A 27,891-nucleotide genomic window follows, 5' to 3' on the forward strand; every position below is an offset into this window, starting at 1 on the left:
AATAATCTGTAACATTTCGCAGACAGAAAGGAGGAGTGCTGTTGGTTTGCAGGTTTTACATAGGCAACAGCAGAATTATCCTCACTTTGAGTAATGAAAAATAAACTGAGGTTACCCGGGACTTAAACCGAATGCATGATTTAATACTCTTCTGAAAGGTGCAACGCTTGTCACGGGCACTTAGAAGAACAGGTTTATTTTTCGCCAGGGCCCGAGAAGCTATGCGCTCTCTGGTGAACAGAGCACTCACCACACAGCTCAATGCACAAACCAGCAACCTACAGGTTCTCTCTTGAAAGCCTGCAGAGACTGAGGACCTGGCTGAGCCATGGGGATTTGATGGAAGGTTGATTTTGACAGCTGGGGGTGATGGGATTAGCAGCAATGGTGGCTTGGTATCAGTAATTGTGTATGTTTGTGTGCACATGTGTGTGCATGTGTCTGTGTGTGCACCGCCTGTCTAAAGAGATGCCATATGTGATGGGAATATTTATGTTGCCATGAAGAATGAATGAATGATTGTACGGCTGCAACACAAAATGCTAGGTACTGTTAGTCCATGTGTGTATGCTTATTTGTGCGGGAGTTTGTGTGAATATTAGTAAAAAAAAAAAGAAAAATGTGTGCATGTGCTGGACAAAGCTGTAATACACACCATCATCGTACGGAGTGAACCCATTACTATTCCTGTCACAACAGCCTTGCAGTAAGAGCAGCAGTAGAAAAGGCATCCAGGCCGTCCACCGCACGATGTTGTAACGCACCTTGCATGTGCATGTTGTGTGATCTGCAAAGTATTTGCTGTAGATATATTTATTCTCCATCTGCTTGGTTGCGTGGGCAGATGTACATTATATGCATGTCTTGCATTGTCATGTGAATGCCCCCATTTACACGTATCTGCTCGTGGGTTTGTGTCACAGCATGACACATCCCATCACTCACCCTGGCTTTGCGCTCCCCCGTCCCCCTCCTCTGTGTCGGTCAGATTGTTAAGCATCCTGGCTCCTCTACGGTGCTCTTCTGCTGCGGAGCGATGTCACCGATCAAGCTATCGGCAGCTCTCCCCGCGCTCCACGCACTGTGATACAGCCACAGAAATTGCAAGGAAGCAGCGTGGAAAATCTGCAAGCCAGGTCCTCTTCACTCCTCTCCGCTCCTTGCTGCCAGTAGGATGCACGAAGAGAGAAAGGAGAAGAGAGAGAAGGATTTTTTTCCTTTGTAGATCCTCCTCTTGACGTCTCTTCTCCGCTGCCTTGTAAGCGTGACTCTCTCGCTCTCTCTCTGTTGCTCACTCTCTCTCTTTCTCTCAGGAGGAGGAGGAGGGAAGAGGGAAGCTGCAGGAGTTTGGTGGATGATGGAACGCCTCAGAGCTGCACGCTTGTTCTCCGTCCTTCCTTTCCTTCTCTCTCTCTCTTTTTCCTGCCTTTGTCACTTCTGATGTCAGTCTCACCCTATCTTAAAATACTGACTATTCCCGGCTCAGATGATGTTGCTCAGTCATTTTAGCCGCCAAACTGGTTGCATAGTAAAGCAGTAGTATGATTTCTTCCATATCCATCTCCCCCCTCGCCTCTCTTTTCACATCGCACCCATGAGACAGAGAGATAGTAGCCTTGTTTTCTGTCCACACAAGAGTATTACGCATTGGATTCTCCTACTTTCAGCTTTGTAATAAGCCGCCACACTCTCTCCCTACTTCAGTGTCACATGCAAATAGATGCTCCATTTCCTACAAGGGATGAGCAAGCTCTATCAAAATCATCTGTGTGCAGTTATGCTATGTACAAAGGGTAATTTTCGCTGAAGCACATACATAGTTTCAGCAACTCTTATATGTGCACAAGAGCATACACATTCCTCCCTATCTGCTCTGCACAAATGCAGCTAAAAAGGGCATTTTTCCTTTTAGATTTTTTTCTTTTATTTCTCTCAGTGGAGAGATGCTTGGTTCCAGCTGAGAGAACCTGCATGTCGTATGGTGGCTGCAGAGCACTGAAGCCTCACTGTCAATTAAACCAGTCTCATTTTGATCCATGCAGATTTATTTTGATCTGGTACACGCTGTACTTTGAGCAGAAATGTGTGTATTAGGAAGACACACTGTATGTGTGTGTGTGTGTGTGTGTGTGTGTGTGTGTGTGTGTGCGCGTGCTTCTTTGTGTGTTCCAGTGGTTGTGATTCTACACTAGAGATATGAAAGCAATTAATCTTGGTTTTAGTCATAGTAGCGCTGATGCACAGAATGGATTTCAACAAAAAGAGAAGGAGAAAAAAATACAACTGCATGCTCAGCTTCAATGAATAAATTTATTACCAATGTCTAGAACAAAACTGGTATTGTCAAGGTACAATTACCTTGACACAGAAGCAATACCTTGAAGCTTGACAATAAATTGCATCACCGAGTTCGGTGTACAGATACATTTCTCTGTTTTTGATCATTACTACATCGTAGTTTGTAACAACAGGAGACCTTCACAAAATTAAATTATAATACCAATGGAAGTAAAACCTTTACAGAAACCTTCAGGTGATTCAGGAGTGTCCTCAATGACTTGCTCATCTCTACTTCATTTACACTCAAACAGATTTATTAAGTAATTGCTCAAAGAATGTGGTCCATGTGCATGAAATTTTTATTTTCTTTGATTTTTCAAGTGAATGATGAGGCAGAGGTTTTCTAGGTTTTTTAAAGGGAGTGGAAGTAACTCATGGATTATTAACGACAGGGGCATTTTTTTTAATGTAATAATGATACTTTGCCAATGTGGGTACATGACATGACATGAACACTGATCCCACTGCATCCACAATCCAGGTAAAGAACTCCAGTTCATGCATGTCTGCTATATGGAACTGTATTGTGGGACTATACTCCTGTAGACATCCAAATATCCTGTCCTGCAACACTTATTAACTGGTGGCCCGTCATTTAGTCAGCAGCAACTGGCCATTACAGCTGTCTGGATGGATAGTTAACTTAATTTTGTGTTGTAGTTACCAAACATTTGTTAAATTACAGCAATGTCAGCAATCGAGTTTAATGTCTACTTAAGAATTGGATTTTTTATTATTAAGGCCAATATGGGGACACATATGGCAAATTATCATAAGCTATACACACTGTGGTATTTGGCTGTGGTGCGCTCTATATTAATATGATGCTGTATCCACAACCACAAAACAAATTGATAATATTTATCCAATCTTAGAAGTGATCCTGAAGTTTCCATAGATCTCCACCAAGACCCCATCCAGAACCTCATTCTACCCTTTACCAGCCATTAAGCTCTACACACACTGGAAGTGATTCACAGAAACATGGGAGCCATAGGAAGCAAATAAAATTTGGCATCTCCAAGCAACTATGAGCAAAATAAATGTTAGTATCATGACATGGGCAGGAAGCTAGTGGAGATAAGGAGATAAACTTTTCTCAACTTGCAGAAGCGCAATTGAGGAACTACTAATGAGAGTGCAGGACACCTAGTAGAAAACACACTGGAGGGATACCTAGACAACCAGAGCCTTGAAAGCAACCAACTGTTAGCTTTAAATCGGTACATGACAAGCGAATCACTTACAGTGTGGATGCCACTTTAGTACTTTTGAATGGACACCATCTTACCTGTTGAGAAAAGTAAAGAAAGCAACCATTACATAAGGATCATAGTCTGTTACCACTAAGTCGTTGAACTCCAGAAAAGCAAAGCTGTGGCTTTCAGCTTTGTGCAGTTCTTTTCAAGAAATGCATTTCCTTGTGAGATCCTTGATTACTGTGTGTTAAATAGAGTCAATGGTTAACAAAACAGTCTACTTGACAAATGAGGTAAGGCACACCACACAGTGCTCCTACATTATCACAAAACATACTTGACTCTATAGCACCTATCCAGTGCACCCTTTTTGATGTCAGGTGGTCTGTTTAAGCTGTCACTGCTCAGTTCATGCCACAGCTCCAGTCTAAATAAACCAGGCCGAAGTGCTTCACTACTGCAGCTGTTTACATGCAATATTTAATCAGCCCAAACTAGCACCATCAAGTAGACTCATAAATGGGACAGTGTGGTGAGGTTATGAAAAGATATTACTAATCTACCTCTGTGCAGCTTTACAAGTCACCTGGGCAAAATTCACTGCATTAACTCACACACTGATGTTCGTGTTGGCTGACTGAAGCAAAAACATATTTGCATCAAATCAGCTGATGCTGTCAAACAGTCTGCCAAATCTCTGTAATATTTTTGATCGGGCAACAAAGTAGACATTCAGCCAACTGTAAATTTGAGTAATTCGTTGTTTTACATCACTGATGGATGTAATACTTTGTTTGCCAACACTGACCTTGAAATGGAGCTCCTCTAAATAAATTTGTATTGCAGGCTCAAATGCACTAAACCAGTTACCGGCACCTTGCAGTCAAATGACTGCAAGTGCTCAGGTCCTGTGGCTGCGAAATAAGCTCAAACTACCACCCCTTCACTACCGTGCTTGACAGGTGGCTTGTGGTGTTTTTGCCGATTTGCTGTTTGCTTTTTGCCAAGTGTGGCGCTGTGCATTAAATGCACAGTTTGTCCAAAGGACATTGTTCCAGAAGACTTTCGGTTTGTTCAGATGCAGGTTTGAAAACCTAAGCTATGCTTCCATGTTCTTTTTAAAGAGAAAAGGCTTTCTCCTACTTCCAAACAACACTTACAGGTCTTTTTCTAATTATACTGTCATGAACTTGCATGCATTCAACACCTAACTAAGGCCTGTAGTGTCTGAGATGTAGCCTTTGGGGCTTTTTGTTCAATTTCTCTGAGCATTTATTGGTTTGTCCTAGGGTAGAATTTGCTGGGATGCTCACTCAGAGAGAAGAGAAGCAAACTGCCTATACTTCCACTTTGATAGAGATGGTCACACTTGATAGAGATGTCAATACTTGAAATGTGCAATTCACTTGTATTTTTATTTTTATTCCTATTTATTCTATTTATCCCCTTCGTATATTTTATTTATATTGTCTCTGTATTTATATATATGTGTGTGTGTATAACTCTGTAACTTCTGTCGGTGCTGTGCTTTTTTGGAAATCGAATTTCCCAGAGGAACCCACCCGAGGGATTAATAAAGTTCTATCTTATCTTATCTTATCTTATCTTACTTGCTGACAATTCATTAATCAAGCAAAACATGGCTGCTACTTAATTGCTGTGGAAGCATTAAGGGTGTACTTATATTTCCAAAAGAATAAAGAAATTGGTATCATCCATCCATCCATCCATCCATCTGCTTCCGCTTATCTGGGGCTGGGTCGTGGGGCAACAGCCTAAGCAGAGACGCCCAGACCTCCTTCTCCCCAGCCACCTCCTCCAGCTTGTGCGGGTGAACACCAAGACATTCCCAGTCCAGCCGAGAGATACAATCTCTCCAATGTGTCCTGAGTATGCCCCGGAGCCTCCTTCTGGAGAGGCCAGCCACCCTTTGGAGGAAGCTCATTTTCGCGGCTTGTATCCGCAATCTCTCTCTTTTGGTCACTACCCACAGCTCATGACCAAAGGTGAGGGCAGGGACATAGATTGACCGGTAAATAGAGATCTTCGCTTTTACACTCAGCTTCTCTTCACCACAAAAGACCGATACAGCTTCCGCTCCCTTCTGCAGTCACTCGTGAACAAGAAACCGAGATACTTAAACTCCTCCACTTTGGCCAAGAACTCGTCGCTGAGCCAGAGTGGGCATGCCACCCTTTTCAGGCTGAGGACCATGGCCTCAGATAGGGCTGTGCGATATGACCAAAATCTCATATCCCGATATAAGAATTCTATCGTACCAATAATGATATAAATCACAAAAATGTAACATTTTCTGTAAATTCTGTGAATCTCGGGCAGCTCGACTTGCGGGAAGTGTTTCCAGCTGCGCGTCATGTAGCTGGAGTCGAGTGTTTTAACCGATGCATGAAACTATACATTTTTAGACATAAGTTGTAAAGGCCGCCGTTTTCTTTGTGAGTATTTATTACACAGCGTGCTGCGGGGGAAAGCCTGTTCTGACGTTTGAGTCTAAGGTTTATTTTTTAGCACCCGGCGGCTCTTTTTCACTTCTCATCCGTAAATAATCTGCTCTTTCACGTGATTCAGTTTATTTTGAAAAGTCTCAACAGGATCTTGAGCTTTATTGTGAAAAGTTTATGTGAAACATAAACAAGCGGACACGCGACGCTGTTACCGTCGTTGTTGGTAACCACAACGCATAAAAACAGGCGCTTGTCCGTAGTGTGGTTATATAAAATATAACAGAAAGAGAACTTTAAGAAATTAATATAGCCACTACAGTGACCGTCAAAACGATGAAAAAATATTGCCGTAAACAGTTTATTTTGCGACACCACGAAACAAACGATAGCGTAAAATGAAACGATAGACGTTTTTATATCGTCATCCGATATATATCGTTATATCGAACAGCCCAAGCCTCAGATTTGGAGGTGCTGATTCTTATTCCCACCACTTCACATTCGGCTACGAACCGTTCCAGTGTGAGACTTTCCCAGGGAGGCTGAGGCGCGTGATCCCCCTACAGTTGGAACACACCCTCCGGTCCCCCTTCTTAAAGATGCCAAATCAGAGGTACCGCCCCTGATCTCCACGCAACATTGCAGAGGCATGTCAACCAAGATAGCCCTACAACATCCAGAGCCTTCAGAAGCCCAGGGCGGACCTTTTCCACCCACACCAAGGAATTGTTTAACTGCCTCAGTGACCTTGTCCCCAGCGAAACCAAAGTCTCATTGATGGAATTCAAATTTCCTGCGGGCACTATTCTGTGCATGTACTGCTGATTCACTCAGCCACCTAAAAACACAATCTTAAACAGCATGGCTTGCTGACAGCTTAACAGTATTTTGTCTACAAACAGGGCCTTTTATTGGATTAGCACAAACCCATACAACAATCAGACACTGCCAAAAGGAGCTCTTTAGGTATTATATGGAAGGTGCACTCAGTGAGGAACAGAGCAATACTGAGTGGATCAAAAACTACGTTACCTAAATTTGTGAGCCTTCCTCTGGGTTCTTGTGAATGTGAGGGAGTGTAAAAATTCACAAGAGCTGTGGGCATTGCAGGAACCCATCAACGTTGTAAAAAACATAAAACAAGACTCTGCAGCATCTGCGAGGTTGTGGGCAGTTCAGTAGTGTGGAAAGAAGGTGAGGGAAAATTGACAAATAAAAGGCTTTTACGCCTCTATGCAGATGTACGGTATCAGTCATACATTTTCTGAAATTGTACTTGTTGTCTGTGCCTGATTACATGCATGTGAGATAGAAATGTGTAAATTCAATTGTGTGTATCTGCAATTTTGTTTCCCGGAGAAGCACTGCTGCTAATTAATTACCTTTAAAATGTAAATTTAGCCATTCTGTTTCAAAAAATCCTTTAAAAATTTGTTATTTCAAAGGGTTCAAATTAAATTATCAGTCTTTTTATGTCTTTTTTTTATGTGTATCTTAAATAGATCTTTACTAAGGTCCATTCTGCTCAGAAGCCTACTAATAAAGCGGGGTAGCACATACTCAAAATATGTTTGATGATGACAGGCCATTGTCAAAAGAAATTCAATTATATTTCCAAGCAGGGCTTCTGGCACAGTGACATTGTGTCAACAACAACAACAACAACAACAAAAAAAGTGGAATGGATGGAAAGGAGAGGAGTGAAAGCTTGAGGTGACTAGAAGAGCACAGACCTCTAAAAAATTTAAGGAGCAAATGAAAGACAAAGGAAACATATTACGCCTGGGAATAAAAATACTTGCTCTCTGCACTAAGATTTAGAATTAGAGTACTGTACAAAGGTCTCGAGCCCCATGATGTAGAGATTTATTGAAATGTGCACAAATAAATCGAAATAGAGTCTATAAAACAGAAATAGAGTTTGTACTGTTCTAACAAGCTTGAAAGTCAATATTTTAAGTACGACCACCCTTATTCTTCAACACTGCCTCAGCTCTCTAGTTTTCAGGAATACTTCTCCACTGAAAACTCTTCTTTGCATATTGGCTGCTTTTTGTTCCCTCAATATGTTTTACAGAGGGCTACAGCCACTCACTACATTACATCTGTTACCACTGATTTTCAATCCAGTTGTTGTATAATTTAGAATACCTCAGCCTTTCCTTCCCATTTACGTTCAATAAGAGAGGCTTTTTGACAGGCACCCTTCTACTTCCAAATAGGGCTGGGTATCGTCACTGATTTCTAGAATCTATTCGATTCCGATTCACAAGGTCCCGAATCGATTCGATCCACGATTCGATTCAATTTGATTCGATTCAGTTCGATTCGATTCAATTCGATTTGAATCTGCGAAATTTTGACAGTCAGAAATATTATAATTCAGATCAGTAGATTTACATATTTTTGTATCTATAAAAGGAAGCTGACTCATGCAAGACTTTATCAAAGGTGTAAGCATCACAGCAGATGCCTTTGTGTAAAAGTAGCTGAAGACAAAACACAGAAAAACATGAAGGTGGTTTTCCTGGCCTGGGATTTTATAAAAATATTCTGCGGTAGATCAAAAACAAAAGAAAACCATTAATCAACACATGAACATTACCTCTGAAGTTACAGCGGTTTTATTAGAGACACAGCTGAGCGTTTTACATTTTGCAGTATTTTAAAAAGTTTAAATTTGTTCAGTATTGAACTGATGGGGAACATTTGAACGGCAGAAATTAGGTTTTCTTTTCGGAAGTAAGTAAAAGAAAAAAAAACAGCGGCCGACAGCGCTGTAAACAACGGTAGACTTGTGCATAATAAGCAAGCGAATAATGCAGAAAACAGATTTTTAGACGGGAAACTGTTCTTGAAGTACAGAGAGAGAGAGCGAGAGAGAGAGCTGTGCATGAAGTGTGATTTTATTGTGGTAGAAGCAAAACAGTAAAAGTCAGAGGGAATTCATGACAATTTTTATGTGAAGCGTAGTTTGGATCTTCTTTTGCTGATGGTTCAGTCAATATTGTTTGGAGAGAGATAAAACTAACAGCTTTAGAATCAACGCAAAAAGGGTGTAAACACAAAGCGCGGACCCGCCAACACATCAGAATCAGCGAGCTGTCGGCTTTCAGCGACCGTGTCCGTGCTGTCAGGTGAGAAAGGCGACATCTCACTGATTCTGAACTTCTTTGTGCAGAAGCCGTGTACCTGCTCTCATTTACTGTCTTAGCTGTTTGGTGGTTGTTGAAATTTTGTAAGGTTTCACCTGAGATTCTGGCGTTTCGGGCAAAATAAATTTATATTAAAAAATCGATTCAGGATTTTAATGAATCGATTTCACGTTATCCAAGCCAGAATGGATTTTAATTGATAAGTCGATTATAAAAACCGACCCCTACTTCCAAATCACCTTGTTGGTGTAAAAATATTGTTATGTGCCTCTCATCCTGTGTCATCTCTGGCATTTTTTGTAGGGTTAGCTAAAGAATTTGGAACAATTAATGCATTTTTGCAACAGGTTGCTAATAACAAAATGACTAAAGGTACAATTTAAAATTGGTTTGAAGCTTTAAGTGTAGGCAAAACACTGGTTTATCTTTTAAGCCTGTTTTATGCTTCAATCTAGACATCTTTCGATTAGTAAGAAATAACACCAGCACTGTCACAATACTTTTTGCAGATTATAAAACCTCTTTTGCAGTTACCGTAAATTACCAAGTTTCTTTTTGATACTACTCTTATGCCTGTATAGTTTATTCTATAAAAAGCTACAGTCTACAGAATGTAAACCTAAGCTTAACTACAAACAAAGTTTGCAAAATATGTCCAATGTCTTAAAGAACGTTATTTTGCAAGAGGCATGGGGAAGACAATATGCTGGTCAGGTGTGACTTTCTGTCTCCACCCATACAAAAATTTTAATTTTGCTAAATCACATTAGGCAATGAGTTCCCCTTTGCATTAGTGTTTTGAAAGGGATTTTTTTTTTATATTATATCTGCAGTCTGGCAACAAGGTTGTCTGATTCCTTTTCAAATTTCATTACTCTGTGTTGTATCACAGAATACAACACACAGGACTAGAGCTGTTTTGTCTGATTCTTATACCTATACGCATGCAACATATATGAAACAAGATGCAAGTGGAAAATTTCAAAGTCAAATGTAGTCAAATGAATTCTTTCACTGCAAATAAATACATGAAGAGAGCATTTAAGGCTACGTTCACACTGCAGGTCTTAATGCTCAATTCCAATTTTTTGATTAAATCCTATTTTTTTGTCTGGTTGTTCACACTACAAATAAAATGTGACAGCAAATGCGCTCTAGTATGAACGGTTCACGGCCCTCAAAGCGGCTCGCATGCGCAAAAGAAGACGTCACACACAACGCGCTCTGTTTACGGAAGTAAAAATGGCGACTACAGAGCTAGTAGGTGTTGTTTCAGCAGTCTATCAATTTCTGCACAGTCATAACTGACAGAATTTTGACAAATTAATTAGAGAAAGAAGGACACTGAGAAAAAAGAGAGCCCGTGCTTTAACAATGGCCTTGTTTGGAGCAGTGGCTGCTACCTCCATGCAGAGTTATATATGGACACGGAGTCGGAACCAGGAGTGGTGGGGTTGGTTTGTGTTCAGTTCAACCTTGTGTCAGTGACGTAAAAGACGGATTTAATGCGACATGACCATTCAAACACCAGTTGCTTTCTAAAACATCAGATATGTATCGGATTCAGTACATACATACATACACATACGAAAGTAACCTAGGTTGGATTTGAAAATATTGGATTTGTGCCGTTCAAACTGTCATACCATGATCGGATATGGGTCGCATAGAGTCAAAAAAGTCTGATTTAATGCGCTTTCACCTGCAGTGTGAACGTAGCCTAAGGGATTTCCACATACTTCTATACATTTTTGATAGACCCTCGAGTTCTGCTTATTCTGAGCTTGTGTGTCCAAAACCTCCACTGGATGAGGATTAGATAAATGCAATTATATACCAAAAAAATAAAAAATATCAGAATGGTGTATGTCACACACTGAAGCCAAAAGTTGCAGTACTCTGTGTGGTCCCTACATCAAGTCAGTTCAGTTACTGGCCACTAGAAAAGCACTCAAACTGCCACACTTTTCTCACTGCAGTACTCAATAGTGCACTACACAAGCTGCTATATGCTTGTTATAGGATGAGATAAAGTGAGAAGACGACCAGTTCCAACCTGCAGTATCATTAGCTGTGCCTTGTCTTCTCGTGTGTTCTGGCTGTCTTGGACAACTGCCAGATCATTATGGTCTATCTGGGCACCTCCAGAGATTGACAAGGGCATTCAGCATTTTATAGCATCTGGCACCCACAAAAACAAAAGCTCTGGACATTGGGAACATAACAAAAGACACTCTGACAAAACCAAGGAAATTCTCAGGAAGCTTGAAACATGGTTCTTTTCTTTCCAAATGTAAAATGGAAGCTCAAAAGCTTTGAAATGAAACAACATTCATAATATTCTCTTTGAATTCTTTTAGTGTGTGAAATTGAATAATATTTTCAGACCAGGCGCTTATGCTTAAATAATGCAATACAGAGACTTTCTTTATCTGTCAAAAATCTTGGCCTGAAAAGGCTCAGTCAGCATCAGCACTGGACACATCAAAGTCACCATTCTGATCCTTAGAATTATGATGTTTGTAACAAGTTGACACTTGCTTCATAAAAACATTGCATCGAGTTAATGTTTCTACAGTAATATTACATGTGTTGAATCCAAAGTTATTCAACCAAAAACAACCCACATATGTCAAAGTCAAATCTTTACTGGATGCTGAGTGCCATCAGTCTAATTAAAGCTGCATGGTGATAAATAATGCATTATCTGCGGTACATTGAAAATGAAATATGCAAACATTAAAATGACTCCTATAAACAACGTGGACATATTTACACAGAGTGTTATTGCAGGACCTTGGTGAAACAATTTGAGAATGCAGTCTGTTATCACAATACTGTAGCACATTAGATTTCCCATGTGTCTTATTCCCTCTCTCAACTGTAAATCTGATCAGACTCTGCTCAAAGCAGTCTAATATCCTCCTACAGCACACCGGAGGACAAACAAACAAAAAAAGCTGCATGCAGCACAACAGCTTATATCGTACATAGCTATCAGTTTATTCGCATAAAATTGTGTTTGGATGGGTTCAAGAAAATTACACTGTAACTATTTCAGTTTTGCCCCAGACTCCTGAGAGGTGATTTACAGTGGGCTACAGTGGGGCAAAAAAGTATTTAGTCAGCCACCGATTGTGCAAGTTCCCCCACTTAAAATGATGACAGAGGTCAGTAATTTGCACCAGAGGTACACTTCAACTGTGAGAGACAGAATGTGAAAAAAAAATCCATGAATTCACATGGTAGGATTTGTAAAGAATTTATTCGTAAATTAGGATGGAAAATAAGTATTTGGTCGCCTCAAACAAGGAAAATCTCTGGCTCTCACAGACCTGTAACATCTTCTGTAAGAAGCTTTTCTGTCCCCCACTCGTTACCTGTATGAATGGCACCTGTTTGAACTCATCATCTGTATAAAAGACACCTGTCCACAGCCTCAAACAGTCAGACTCCAAACTCCGCCATGGCCAAGACCAAAGAGCTTTCGAAGGACACCAGGAAAAGTATTGTAGACCTGCACCAGACTGGGAAGAGTGAATCTACAATAGGCAAGCAGCTTGGTGTGAAAAAATCAACTGTGGGAGCAATCATCAGAAAATGGAAGACATACAAGACCACTGATAATCTCCCTCGATCTGGGGCTCCACGCAAGATCTCATCCCGTGGGGTCAAAATGATCATGAGAACGGTGAGCAAAGATCCCAGAACCACACGGGGGGACCTGGTGAATGACCTGCAGAGAGCTGGGACCAAAGTAACAAAGGTCACCATCAGTAACACACTACAACGGCAGGGAATCAAATCCCGCAGTGCCAGACGTGTTCGCTGCTGAAGCCAGTGCATGTCCAGGCCCGTCTGAAGTTTGCCAGAGAGCACATGGATGATACAGCAGAGGATTGGGAGAATGTCATGTGGTCAGATGAAACCAAAGTAGAACCTTTTGGTATAAACTCAACTCGTCGTGTTTGGAGGAAGAAGAATACTGAGTTGCATCCCAAGAACACCATACCTACTGTGAAGCATGGGGGTGGAAACATCATGCTATGGGGCTGTTTTTCTGCCAAGGGGACAGGACGACTGATCCGTGTTAAGGACAGAATGAATGGGGCCATGTATCGTGAGATTTTGAGCCAAAACCTCCTTCCATCAGTGAGAACTTTGAAGATGAAACGAGGCTGGGTCTTCCAACATGACAGTGATCCAAAACACACCACCCGGGCAACAAAGGAGTGGCTCCGTAAGAAGCATTTGAAAGTCCTGGAGTGGCCTAGCCAGTCTCCAGACCTCAACCCCATAGAAAATCTGTGGCGGGAGTTGAAAGTCCGTGTTGCTCGGCGACAGCCCCAAAACATCACTGCTCTCGAGAAGATCTGCATGGAGGAATGGGCCAAAATACCAGCTACTGTGTGTGCAAACCTGGTAAAGACCTATAGTAAACGTTTGACCTCTGTTATTGCCAACAAAGGTTATGTTACAAAGTATTGAGTTGTATTTTTGTTATTGACCAAATACTTATTTTCCACCCTGATTTACGAATAAATTCTTTACAAATCCTACCATGTGGATTCATGGATTTTTTTTCACATTCTGTCTCTCACAGTTGAAGTGTACCTCTGGTGCAAATTACTGACCTCTGTCATCATTTTAGGTGGGGGAACTTGCACAATCGGTGGCTGACTAAATACTTTTTTGCCCCACTGTATAGATGATAATGGATATAGGACAGAGGAAAGGGTGGGTAGATTCGGTCTACTACTGTCCATCACTTTACCTGGTGCTCTTTACAGTATCCCCTCCCCTCTCCTTCCTTTAGAAAAAACAAAAACAAAAAAAACCTTTGTCCTTCACAAACAAATCTAATCATAGCTTTGTACTTTGTGAAGGGCGGTTTCTGCAGAATGAAAGTACACCCACTGTCATTATCAAATATAAGCTGGAACCAAAGCGGAGGGCAAAAATCAATTCAGCTCAACTACCTTTCACCCCTTTCTCACACACACACACACACACACACACACACACACACACGCACGCACGCACGCACACACACTTTGATTAAATATTGTCATATTATGTGACCATAGGACGTGTTGTCCAAGGCTAAGAGTCTACATGTGCATGTTGTCAGAGATTTGTTAAGTGTTGAAAGCTCCGGGGCATACAGAACCTCTTGGCCCTCAGAGGGGTTGTAAAGTAATTAATCTAAGAATAGCTGGGGCAGTCCTGAGAAACGAGCCCCCGCATCTGACAAGGCTTTGATAGTGAGACAGGCATCTGAAGATGTAAGCGAGATTCTTGTAGCCTTGGCAGGAAGTACGAGGGGATCAAAGTGGTCCGGCAATGTTACGACACTTTTGTTTGCTCTAAACATGTTTATCTGATGAAGCCTGCCAGCCGATCTCAGAGTGTTGTCTTTCTAATCGTCTAATCCTTTCACAGCAGCCTCTGGCTCTCAGGGAAAAACACTGAAAAATACTGAGGTCATCAACACTCTGTATACAGAGGACATTAAAGTTAATTTAGTCTGTATGCATAAATATGCACTGATATTTACTTGTAGTTGGATAAACATAAATGAACGATATGTTTAAATTCTTGCATATCTTGAGAATACTTCAATGATGATGAAATTGTTGATAAATCTAAGCTATTCCTTCTAACAGGAACTTGCGTTTAATCCCAAATAAACCAGGTTGACAGTGATGCTGATATATAATGGTCAGATGCTTTGAATCATTCATACTTTAGCATCTGTTGTGTTACAATGTACTAAGACATCATAAGACATCATTGCTATGCCCAACACTTAGTATTATGACAGTACTGTTATGCTGATTCCACCGCTGTTGAAGATATTGTAGCATATATAAGTAGCTGATCCTTTGTATGTGTGCGAGAGAGCGAAGGAAGACTGACATCTTCCCACATTAAAAAGGTGAGCTTGACAGAACTATTGAGCTGTGGCGGTAGGCAGTCCATGCTGGAACCTCTGAAGTGTTAGATAAAGACGTAGCAGGAAGAAAAGCAGTGGTGAGATGCACCTTGTACAGGAAAAAAAAGGCAGACAATAGTGGATAAGACGCTCTGAGAGAGCAGAGATATATTTTAAGTGTCTGGGATTACATCTCTAGTGTGTGTGTAGAGCACCATAGCTTTACTGCATCCATACATCCACCAGCACTGCATTAACTCAGCCTCTTTTTTTCTATTCATTCCATTAAAGCCACTGAGGAGGTGGAGGAGCAGGAGGAAGGAAGCTGTGACCCAGTTTTATTTTCTCTAAAGAAAAGAGATGGAGCAACAGAGAGAGAAAAATGAAGTGAGAGAAGACGACAAAGAGGAGGAGTGGGGGACACTGGCCTGAATGAGAACAGAAAGTAATGAGGGCCTCATTTACAAACATGGCTCTACATATTTTGTCCTCCCCACTGTGATCAGTGTCAGTGTGGTCAAACCAAAATACAAAGACAATCAACTCTTTGGTTAATTTGCACATAACTTTGCTTCTGTTATAGGTTTTGCTTGCAATGTGTCATGAAATGCAGGATTTATGACCCAAATGCAGACTAAACACAGACTGAATAAACTGAAAACACACCTTTAATTGGAAGGTGGAAAAATTCAAAATAAAATCATAAAGCCCATTAGAAGTAACCTGAGAAAGGGTAAACACTAGTAATTGGTCAAACCGCACCGCTGCTTCCGAACGTTGGTAAATCCTGGAAGCTTTTAGTGAAGCGCGTATCGACTCTTGTGTTTTCGAGTGTTGTCACTGATGTTTGAAGTCTCGCTGGTTCAGGAAGTGGTTCGAGTATTTATGAATTTATGAATACACATCTATCGCAATCGATCAACTTTGTAGCTTACTGTTGTCACTTTGTTGGTGTGGGTGACACAACTGCATTTTGTTATCAACTATAATAATGGAATTGACAGAACTAATACTATATTAGTTCTATCAATAATAATACTATAATACCATAATCTATTATTACTATACTACATTATAAAAAAGACTGACTAGTGACCAGAAAGAAGGACCTGAATGAGACCTTGGTATTAATGATTATCAAAGACAACTAGCCTCTCAGCATATTGGAGGGCACAGGATATAAGGAATTTGTGTCAAAACTGGATCCAACCTGGGTTTTTTTTTTTTCTTTTTCCCCCATCCTTTAGGCTGTGAAGGCAGTGGTTGTGGGAAAGAATTCCAGGTTGAGAAAAGGAAAGCCAATGTAGAAACAATTAGGGTAACAGCAGATATGTGGACATCCATTAACATGGATGCCGGTTGTGACCTGCCATTCTGTGGATGGGAAACATTCCAGTATCCAGTCAGCTTTAATGGACACACATAGAAAGAAATTTAGCTTGTGTGATCCCTCAGGGAGAAATGGGGAATAACATCACACGTGCCTTGTAACTGATGGAGCATCCAATATAACTGCCTGTGGTAGGGGACTGCAGCTCCATCTGTATTGCCCATATTCTAAACTTCACTGTAAAAAAGGACCCCAGTGATACCATTATTAAATATGCTAAGCAGATCCTCCAGGAGGAGGCAAAACATGCAACAATCACACTGGCAAGGGAATATGGGAAGCACCTCATCAGGCTCCTAAGGGAAAAGCTCTTAAAAAAAAAGAAAAAAGAAAAAAATGAAGTCAAGAAAAATTTGGCAGAACTTTTGAAGCCATCTCAGGGTTTCTCCTGCTCATTCACATGAAAGCGGTGGTCTTGGCAGCATCTAACCAATGTAAAAGGGTCTTTTTCACAGGTCATACGATTTTTCCACCAGAGAACATGATCTTTAAAAAACATTTAAAAAATCTAACAGTAAATGCAATATGGTTACAAAAAGGACAAATGGAAGGCTGCAGCAAATCTTTAATCTGGTGATTTAGCCCACAGAGCGATAAAATAAACATTTTAGTTGCAGATAATTTTTTCTGTATACCCGGGTGCACTCCCAGTACTCCTGTTTACTTTTTAGGTGATGGCTGCACATTAGACCATTGAAACTTTAAACCATATCAATTTAAATATTTAAAGTTACTGTCCCAAGGCCTGATAAAATTAATTTTATTGATTGAACAGGTATTATTGATGCTCATTCTGTGGTCCAGTAGTTGCAGTTCCAGCAGTGTAATAGAGACTAAACAGCACATAAGAATCAAATATAGCAACAACATTTTATACAGCTTCTAAATCACCAAATGAAAACACGCACGTGGTACTTTTAGGTGCAGTTTAACAACTTGGACATAATAGGTTCTTTCCGCCATCATGCCAAAATCCTGCTTCACACTAAACGCCACATCCAACACAAGCAGACTGACAGTTTAAATAGACAGATTAGGTAATCAGGGCGAGGCAAAACAAGGCACAGGTGAATAGAATCAAACTAACAGAATGGGGTAACTAAATACAAGGCAAGACAGAGTAACAGAGTAAAGAGTGAATCAACAAGCTGGTGCATTGTGTTAAAAACGCCAAGGTACTGTAGGCATGTCTTCTGTGGAGCAATATGCTGTCTTATAAGCTGCTTTAGAGTAGAGAACATCTGTTTGTCAGAGAGGAGACACTTGACTGAGAAGGGAAGGGGGCGATTTATCCAGTGTAAGATATATTGATGTTTAGTTCAGTCTTCACAGAATCATGATCAGAGGGATTATCTTTAGTGAGGAGTTGGCAGCTACATTTGGTAAATTTCTGGAAATTAAATGTAGTGGTTGGGTGAAAACACAGAAAGTGAAAGTAGTACGAAAATCCCCCCCTTTAAATCCTTTTTTTCTGATTTGTTTTCTGGACTATTCCATAAAAGCATGGATACACCCTGCCTTAATGAACACTTCAAGTTAACAGTGGGGGCTTTTCTTGGTACACTTCATGGAGATCCTCAGAACCAACTGAGCATTGTTCAAATGTCACAGCCTGTCTGAGTGTTGTTCCTGTCCATGTCCACCCTTTTATGACCACAGTGTACACATCTTCTGATGGCTGCTTCCCAAACAGTAAGTTCTCAAATGGTCTCAACAGTCATCAGAATTCTATCCAATAAAGTACCTCTGGGAAGCAGTGGAACAAGAGATCTGTATCTGCTGCTGATGAATCTGCAGTAACTGTGTGATGCCATCTTATCAACATGGACCAAAAACTTTGTTTCTAGCACCTTGTCTAATTTGTGCCATGAGCAATTAAGGCAGGAAAGCAAAAGGGGTCCAGTCCAACCAGATACAAGCAATGTGTACTTAATAAAGTGACCAATGAGTTTATAGGGACACTTGCTTGTTGCTCTTTAGTAGGTGGTAATATCACTGCCTTTTGCAAATTCTTACATTTATACATTGAGAAACAGTATTAAATTGCGACTGTCATTTACTGAGCCATAAATACCTAACTTCACTTCAAAAAGTCTCTCTGGCATTGTAAGATCATTAAGAAGTACCATTTTCAGGTAAATATAGCAAATTTCTAAATTATGTTTTCACTACATGTAAACTCAACATGCTTAACTAACAAGGTTTATATTATTTGAAAATCTTTCAGTTTTATGTCTTTTCACTTAGAAGCATGGCTGTTATGTATATATTTATAAAATATACAAAAAAACCTCTGCTGAGATTTTGATTTATCAAAGAAGGCTATTTTTCAATAAAGACAAATTAGGAAGATTTCCTTAAAAATGTAAGTTTCCCCAAAGTATTAAGTAAAATCAAAACTGAAAAAACCTTAGACATAGACAGAATTTTCAATAATGTAAAACAATGAAAGGTGGGAAACTAAACAAAATAACAGTATTTATTTTGTACACATCAATGATTAATGGTCAGAGTACAATATCAAAGGTTTCATACTTTCCAACCCAGCTGCTACATGCAGAACAAAGAGAAGTTTTTCCACACAACATGTACACTCTCTTTAATAATTCTGAATGCTCTAATTAACCCCCACAGTAACTCCATTTGAAGCTAAATAAGCACTAAAACAAGGCCAAAGGGAGAGTGTGAGCCTTTTGTCTGCCAGAAATGTGCAAAGCAAATCCTAATGCTGCTTCATGCCTGCTGGATCTGAAAGTATAGCTGCCCTTAAAAACGTCCTAAGCTGCTTGACTAATTATTTCTACAACAGCTCACCACATAGGTGTGTTTGCATTCAGTGTAGATGTGGTAAAGTATATATCAATTAAAACATAGAGGTGGATTCACTGCAAGCAACAGGTGTGTTTTGTGGTTGAGGAGAGGTTTTTTGTGTTTGTTTTGTGTCATATGCAGTCAAAAATAATTATATGATGATATAATAGTATCCAGCCGTACATGTTTAGCCACCAGGTGCGGCTGCAGCCTGGTTTATGATGCGCTATTTCTCATAAAGGGCCACGGGATATGAGCTCCAGATTAGGTGAGCTCACAAAAGGCCATCGTTAATCAACCAGCTGTACAAACTTGGGGCACACACAAGCAGGTCAGCAATTAAGAGAGAATATATTTTATAACCAGAACTAAGAAAATGTAGCTCATTCTGCAAAATAAATTATTTTGTGGAATGTAAAACTAAAAGTGCATACTTTTATAGAGTTTATTAAAAGAGGGGTCATGCCTGCGTTATCCCTTTAAATATGCATCCTCCTTTTCCTTCTCTAGTCTGTTTAAAAAGAAAGGGGGAACCTCAGGCCCTCCAAGGTTTGGAGGCCTATCTCCACCCACCACCACTTCCCCTGCCGGTGGCGGACTCCCTCAGGTGTCGGTGTGTTGGTGGTTCTTTGTGTCTGGGGGTGGGCGTCCGGGTACACACCGGCTCACTCCTTGGCGGCCGCTTGTCGGGGCCTGGGGCTCGCTCGGGCCCCTTTGGAGGTGGGGTGCCCCCGGCCTCTCGGCCTGGGGCTCGGTCACTCAGGCACAGCTGGGGGCCGGCGGAGCTCACGGGCGCGTCACTGCAACTCCCCCTGACTTCTGCTCCGCGGCTGCTGGGCGAGCCCTCATCTGGGACTCTCCTCAGCTCTTACTGGAACAGTGGCGCGGCTGCCCCTCTGTTGGTCTTCCATGGTCTCTTGTGTTCTGGGGGCCTCTGGATGTCTGGAGTTTTGATCTCCTCCATACCTGCTTCACACCCCGGAGGATGGGGCTGTGGCCCCCCCACACTCCCTAGCAGATCATTACATGGAGAAACCTTTGGAATGCAAGCATGCTGATCCACACAGGTATGCACACATGGGTATTCACAAACGCGGACTAAAGCTTTCTTGGCTGCTGCCTCAAAGCACACTGTGCGCTGTCTATCTTGCGTGCTGCACAATATCGTTTATTATTTAGTAAATATTGATATCTATGACTAGCTAGTTTATTGTGATGGTGCTTTGTTTTCTCTATTATTATGTTGCTCTTTGTTGTTTGCTGTCTCCTCTGTTTGTTTTTTTTGTTTGTTTGTTTTTTTTTTTTTTCTCCATACAGGTGACCCAGGAGTTCTTTTTTTTTTTTCTCTCTCTTCCCCCCCCTTCTCACAGTCTCTTCTCCCCTTTGGTTTTCTTTCTTTCTCTTTCTCTCATTCATTCCCCCTGTCCTATTTATTAAAAAAAAAAAAAAAAAAAAAAAATGACAAAGGATGAACTGAAGCTCTGCCATCACGTAATGTCGCATACTGCTGTTTCTGATGTCATTTAAAAAAAAAAAAAAAAAAAAAAAAAAAAAAAAAAAAAAAAGAAAGGGGGAAAAAAATCACAGCGTTCCTCGAAAAAGATCACCTCATTACAGTTTCCACATTATGCAATCTGATGTCAATTTTATGCTACATTGACCTTTGTTGCTATTTCTGTCTGCTCTGCTACACTACACCGATAGGCTAGTTGGTAGTAAATTACATTTTCACCAGAAATTCTGGGAGTGTGTGTGGAGTGTGGGTGTGGGGTAGGCAGTCAGGCACTGAATAGGTGGTACATTACGTTCTCTATTCTAACCACCAATCTGCAGACAGTCTGCATCAAGTGTGGACACATGAACTTCATTGTTAGGCTGGTACTCAGCAGCTTTATGAGGTTAGCATTCGAACAGCCAGAAAATGCATAATGCATAATATGCAATACATCACCACTCAAGAATTCTTAGTCATGGCAGAAGATTACAGTGACGTAAACTGTCAGCAACACTAGTAAGATACCCCCTGTCTTATGTCTCTGTTAAAAATATGAGCTGATACTGAAATAGCCCTTTGAAGACTGTTACTTTTATCCAGGGTACATACAGTCTTCAGGGTAGATTCAAGCGTGTAAAAGAAGCAGCAAGTTGACAATTATGCCAAAAATGACCACTGGGAGCAGTGGACTTGAACTCTTCTCAGTTACTATTCTTTCTAATCATATTTTCATGCATCTGTGGCATCTTTGATTTATTTTTTCTACACTCTTTTGAAAAATGAAATTACCAGAGGTTAGTGAACTAAGGTGTGCGTAGTTCTTTTGTTTGATGTTTCTTTGCCTCCTACTTGGACAACACATGAAACAGTCTTTTGCCTAGGCTGACTTCTTTTGGGTCAGCAGGTGCTCTCCCTGTTCTGCTGTAATCCATGCTGTGCTTAGCTCCTTCTCACATGCAATGAGTGTGTCATTTCTCCACTTTGGCTTCTTTGGGAGATCTATGGCAATGGTAGGGAACTGTAAAGGCTAGAAAGTCTCCAAAAATAAACTAGTCCTGCTCACACATCATATATATATATATATATATATATATATATATATATATATATATATATATATATATATATATATATATATATATATATATATAGGAAGCAAAGACTATTTAAAGCTTTATGTGATAGCTCAGTTAAAGAGGGATATGGGTCATACTGCAGAAAAATTTCTCCTTGACAACAGCTCTTGATTACATTATGTTTCTGTTAGTCAATTAAGTGAGTTGTGATAGTAGAAGGCAATGTTCTGAATTTTCCTTACAACAGAAAAAAGACAGGATAAAATATGATCTCTTTTTAATGTTATAATCACATAATACTGACAATGACACAGCATACTATTTTGAGAAATTTCTTCAATGTTTAATGGAAATAGAATTACCCACTGTTTGCTGGAGGAAGTCATGGGTTACAGTGGTATGTAAACCTATTGTGTATGATCATCATCTATCACTTATTATTACAGAGTTTAAGAAGATGCAAATATAAAAGGCAAAATACAAGTTACCCCCATTTTTATTGGCTTGTTTGTGAATTTTAGAATACATAAAGACTCTGACACAGAATCTAAATTGAAATCTAATAATAAACATAAATTTATAAACACTTTTACAAAGAAAAAAAAAAGCAGTAACCAAGTCAAAAACAGCCAAGGCTGCCACCACTAACCAAATTGGACGGTCGACTGCACTCATAAGGCTCTCCAATACTGACTCGCCATGCAACACCTGCACATGGCACAGTCTTCAGTCTTTACTAGTAATGTCTGCTTTGTTCAAACTTTTCAGTTACTGGCCCATCACACACATAGACAATTAAAACTGTGGCAATTCATTTTATTATATCGATGTTTAAAATGACAATGTGAAAACAATGTGACCCTTAAAGCAGCAAATCCATAGCATTGCTCCACTGTGAAGCTCCATGGACCACTGAGGAAAGGCGTCCATAATTAGTTGGCAATCATGATTGGATCAATTGACACCTCTGGCTTTTGATAGGTGACAATGTCCAATTCTGAGTGGATAATGGAGAGGTAATCTGCCCCGAGGTAGATCCCCATCACTACAGACACCCCTCCAACCCCGACTCTGTTAACAACAGATAATGAGATTATAGCTTGTCCCAGGGCTGATAGAATTAAGACTGCATCAAGGACATGGATCATTTTATGTTATAGTGTGCCATTGGAGTCCACTGATATCGATGAGGTAATGTCAAACATTTTTTTTGGAGAGAGCATAAAGAGAAATATTATATAAAATCACTTGTGAAATGTTTAAATATTTATCTTTCAGTTGCATAAGAATAAAAAAGCCACAAACACTTGCACTGCGCTTAAGGACAGGATGAAAGACAGTAATGTCTTCTATGTGAGACAAAGAGGTATGTACTATGTAAAAGATTTAACCTGATCCCTGCTTGTCGGGGCCTGGAGCCTGGTGCTCGCTCGGGCCACTTCGGGGGTGGGGTGCCCTCGGCCTCTTGGCCTGGGGCTCGGTCACTCTGGCACAGCTGGCTGCCGGCGGAGCTCACGGGCACATCACTGCAACCCCCCCTGGCTTCTGCTCCGCTGCTGCTGAGTGAGCCCTCATCTGGGGCTCTCGTCAGCTCTTTCTGGGATAGTGGCGCGGCTGCCCCTCTGTTGGTCTTCCTTGGTCTCTTGTGTTCTGAGGGCCTCTGGATTTCTGGAGTTTTGATCTCCTCCATACCCGCTTCATGCCCTGGAGGACGGGGCTGTGGCTCCCCACACCCTCTAGCAGATCATTACATGAAGGAACCTTTTAAAACAAGCGTGCTCATGCTCACAGGTGTACACACGGGTGCTCACACACACAAACGACACCCTTTTTGGCTCCTACCTCAAAGCGCACTGTGCGCTGTCGATCTTACGTGCTGCACAATAATGTTTAATATTTCGTATTTACCGTTATATTCCCATATATCATCGTGATGTTGTTTATTCTATTGCTCTCGTTTTGTTCTGCTTGTTCTGCTCCATCTCTTCTCCCCTCTATTTTTCTTTCTCTCCCTCTCTTTCTTTCATTCTTTCTCACTGTCCTATCCCCCAGTCATGTCTGTCCTGTCTTTAAAAAACGAAAATAAAATAAATACATAATTATAATAAAGGTCAATCAAATGGACCAATATGGCAAGGCCATGATGATCCACTTAGTAAAGTAAATCCACTTGGCATCTTTCTTGGCCTTCAGACAACAATTCTGATGGCTAAAGATCCAAACGGGACAGGCAAAAAAAAAAAAAAAAAAGATTTAACCTGATCCTCTTCTAGCTGCCCTCTGTCCTGACCACATGGATACGCTTTTGTTCTTGCAGCTCCTGAGCTAAAGTGGTCCTCTGTAAAGAGCTTATTTTATTATAATAGATAGATTCTCTCATTCTGAAACTCATTTTCAGTGAACGTCAAAGACAGCATGTCATATTCATCACTTTTGGTATTGCCATATTCCGATTAGCTGTATGCACACACGCAAACACCATTAAACACATTAAAGACTGTATAAAATCAAAGTGCATATAAACAATTGACCTCATCATAATGAAACATTTCTTCATATAAACACAACTACTGGCTTAGTTTTGAATGAGTGGACAATGAGTGTATGATAAGTTGCAGTAAGATTTGTTCTGTGAAACTCATTTCTAAACAATTTAAATCCCTGTCAGCTGCAGGGGACAAAACCTGCACAAAACTCCATCATCCATCACTATTACATCTGCAGCCTAAAGCTGTAAATTCACAGTGTGGTCTTGTTAAATTTTCTGGGATCTGCGACTTCACAGAAAAATGACACACATAACGAAAACTGAAATGGAGCTAGAGACACCCGAGGAATTTGTGTTTTACATCAAGTGTAGTGAAGTGAAGTGAAGTACATCTACAAATTAAAGCTTCTTGCTGATAAAGTGATGCCAAAGTTTTCACAGGCAGGGTGTAGATCCAGCCAGAGCTAACTGAGAATATCTGCTTCTGAATCTAAATGCTATAATTTTAACTGCCCACTGGAGCAGGAAGCAGAAAGGCATTAAATTCCCTTCTGTTGATTAACTCTGGCATCTTTGGAAGACACACACACACACACGCACACACACACGGCGAGTCCATCTACAGCACATCTTACCCACTTGCCTCAGAGTTATTGGACATCTAGAATGGAGGAGAAGGAATTTCTCTAGCTCTGCTCTTGTGACTTTGTAATTTACTGCAAAGTTTTCCAGATAACAAAACAGAAAGTGAAACAGTGCAGTATCCTGTGCATTTTCACAGGTCTGCATACAGTCCTGTGAAAATGAGTATCAATTTAAAAAAAAAAGAGATGCCGAGACAGACAGAAATTAATGCTTTAGAGATTCTAGATTTGAATAGTACTTTGGGTGTAAACTAAACATTTATCTTTATCTCGTTATAACACATAATTTCTAGCTTTGATTAAAAGAAACAAGCACACTTTTTTGAATCTGTTGGAATTAATGTGTTTTAATTTATGACTACCATTATCTCCTCAAAAGCCCATTGAACTCCAAATGCCACAATCTAAGGAAACATTACACAGTGAGATATACTGAAAAACAGCCATTCAATAAGTCTTACAGTAGCCGAAACCCCAGTCGGAGTGCCTCTAGGTAGCTTTTTTCAATTTTTTTCAAGTAGCACATACAAGCTTTAAAGCAGCCTCAAGGAGAGAAGCAGCATCTCAAACAAACCTGATGTGAGCTGGAGTGAAAGTGACACAGTGAGGTCAGTGTGTGCCCTGTGGTGTCACCTGTTCCCACCTGACACACAAACTGGTACAAGCTCAGAAACCAGCTGCTGAGTCAGCTGGGAAGGCGAGTAGTGAGATTGGAGGCAGCAGACCGAGGTGACAGATCTAGTGATGGAAGCCAGATGAAGAGAAGGTAAAATAATGTTAAGTGTTTAGGGCAGGTGGAAAGGACATCAGAGAGGGAGAAAGAAGAAGAAACAAGGTAAGACAGAAGTGGAGAGAGCAACGCAGCAAAAGATAGTAGAAATTATTATTCAGTATAGTGGACAGGAAGAGGGTGACAGTAAATGGAAAATAAAAACAAGATGATGTCATAGAGTAAGTGTTAACAAAGAGAGAGAAAAAAGGCACAAGAGACCTTACCTTGTTATGTAGGTGTCTGTCACATCTTGGAGGGTGTTTTTGTACCATGAGAGAGTGTAATGTAATTAAAAAACAAGTTCACACCTTTGATGCTTTGATTCTGATTTCCCATATCAAATTAAGCTCAGGGGCATCTTCATTCCTGGGTTTAGCCTTTAAGGCGGCTTTTCTTCTCCTTTGCCATACTTTGCAGGTCAGAACTGTAACTTTGATCCTCATACAGTCATTTTTATACCCACAATCTGTCTGACATTAGACCGTTCAGCTTAGTGATGGTGTTTTTGGCCAATCACAATCAGGGTGTTGACAGCAACACAAACTGTCTGGTCTTGCTAGCAAATAGCTTGTTATTTTTTCTCTCACAGTAGTTTATTTTTACATTAAGGGTAGCATTTGAGGTTACACAAAGAAAAGGTTTCTGTTTGCAGTATAGAAATACACAATTCAGACGCTTTATTTGTGGTGGACTTTGTGGAATATTTTAACAGCATGTTGTTTTGCACAGATTTGTGCAGATGGCAAAATTAACTTAGATGCATGTATTCAAATAAAATAAATATTTATAGTATTTATATATAGTATTTTTATTATATATGATTCAAAGGATGTAACTGTTCTTCAACAAAAAGTCTGATAACATAGCAGTCAGGTTATACAATTCCCCCTTATAAAATTATAGCATTTAAATTGCCCAGTCATTATGTATTTCTTTTAAAGGATCAATTAAGTGGAGTCTACACAGCAGGCACAGAGTGAGCAGAATGTTAGCAGGTGCAGCAGCAACTACACAGTATGTGTTTAGGCGCAGTATTGAGCAGTATGTCACATGCTCCTTTGAAACGTTCAGAGTTCAATACACGATCACTGCAGCAACGCACATAAAATATGCCATAAAAATGCACATTGGGTTGTGTTTACAGCCAAATAGCATGAGTAAAACAAGAGCTGTTGCACAGCCTGTAAAGACAGCTGGATTTATTAAAATGCAAGCTTATCTGCATCTGTCAGACGTGTGTGATGTATTATTATTACATAATTTTTGCATTTTTGTTTCAGTGTGCCACCACAGTGGGTTTTAAATTATACAATCAGGTTATGATTAAAGTGCAGACTTTGAGCTTTAATTTACAGGATTTCACAAAAAAAAACAAAAAAAACGAGCTGCATTATCTGTTTATGCATTACAATTCTACTGCAAGGGCTTGTCTCATGTAGGTATACCCTTCTGCTAAGAGCCTTCATTATGTAAGACTCATCTTAGGGCAGAGTCATTTCACACCTTTTAATAATACATAGTTACATTTTGTCACAGACCCCTATTCAGAGCAATCTGAGAAATAGTGCAAACTGGGTGGTGACATTTGGCTGGAAGGACATCAGATTAAAGCTATATCAGGTTCTTAATATAGTGGCAGTTCATTTATACTCCAGAGAATATGCATTGAAATTCATGATCAATAAGGATTCAGCTGACAGCTGTGAATGTTCTCAGAACAAACCTTTGGGACACTTAAACACTTAAAAAAAAATAAATAAATAATAATAATTATATATATATATATATATATATATATATATATATATAAAAACACCCAGCACGCCCCTGCGGGCGGTTTATCCTTCAAGCTCGGGTCCTCTACCAGAGGCCTGGGAGCTTGAGGGTCCTGCGCAGTATCTTAGCTGTTCCCAGGACTACGCTCTTCTGGACAGAGATCTCCGATGTTGTTCCCGGGATCTGCTGGAGCCACTCGCCTAGCTTGGGAGTCACCGCACCTAGTGCTCCGATTACCACCGTTACCATCACCCTCCACATCCTCTCGAGCTCTTCTCTGAGCCCTTGGTATTTCTCCAGCTTCTCGTGTTCCTTCTTCCTGATATTGCTGTCATTCGGAACCGC

General features: G+C 40.4%; 1 protein-coding gene across 2 annotated transcripts in view; it reads right to left on the reverse strand.

Annotated features, from left to right (window-relative positions):
* Positions 1–27,891, reverse strand: part of slc12a5a (solute carrier family 12 member 5a) — a 202,857-nt gene that overhangs the window by 110,554 nt on the left and 64,412 nt on the right. Inside the window, exon 1 of one of the 2 annotated variants that reach the window (XM_004547596.6) lies at positions 946–1,745. The exons of the other annotated variant lie outside the window; for it this stretch is intronic. Coding sequence (XP_004547653.1) covers positions 946–1,000 — 55 coding nt within the window. The 5' untranslated portion in view covers positions 1,001–1,745. Of the gene's footprint in view, positions 1–945; positions 1,746–27,891 lie in introns of those variants that run through there. 2 annotated transcript variants of the gene reach the window in all.

Source organism: Maylandia zebra, linkage group LG5 (assembly GCF_041146795.1).
Source record: "Maylandia zebra isolate NMK-2024a linkage group LG5, Mzebra_GT3a, whole genome shotgun sequence".
NCBI lineage: Eukaryota > Metazoa > Chordata > Actinopteri > Cichliformes > Cichlidae > Maylandia > Maylandia zebra.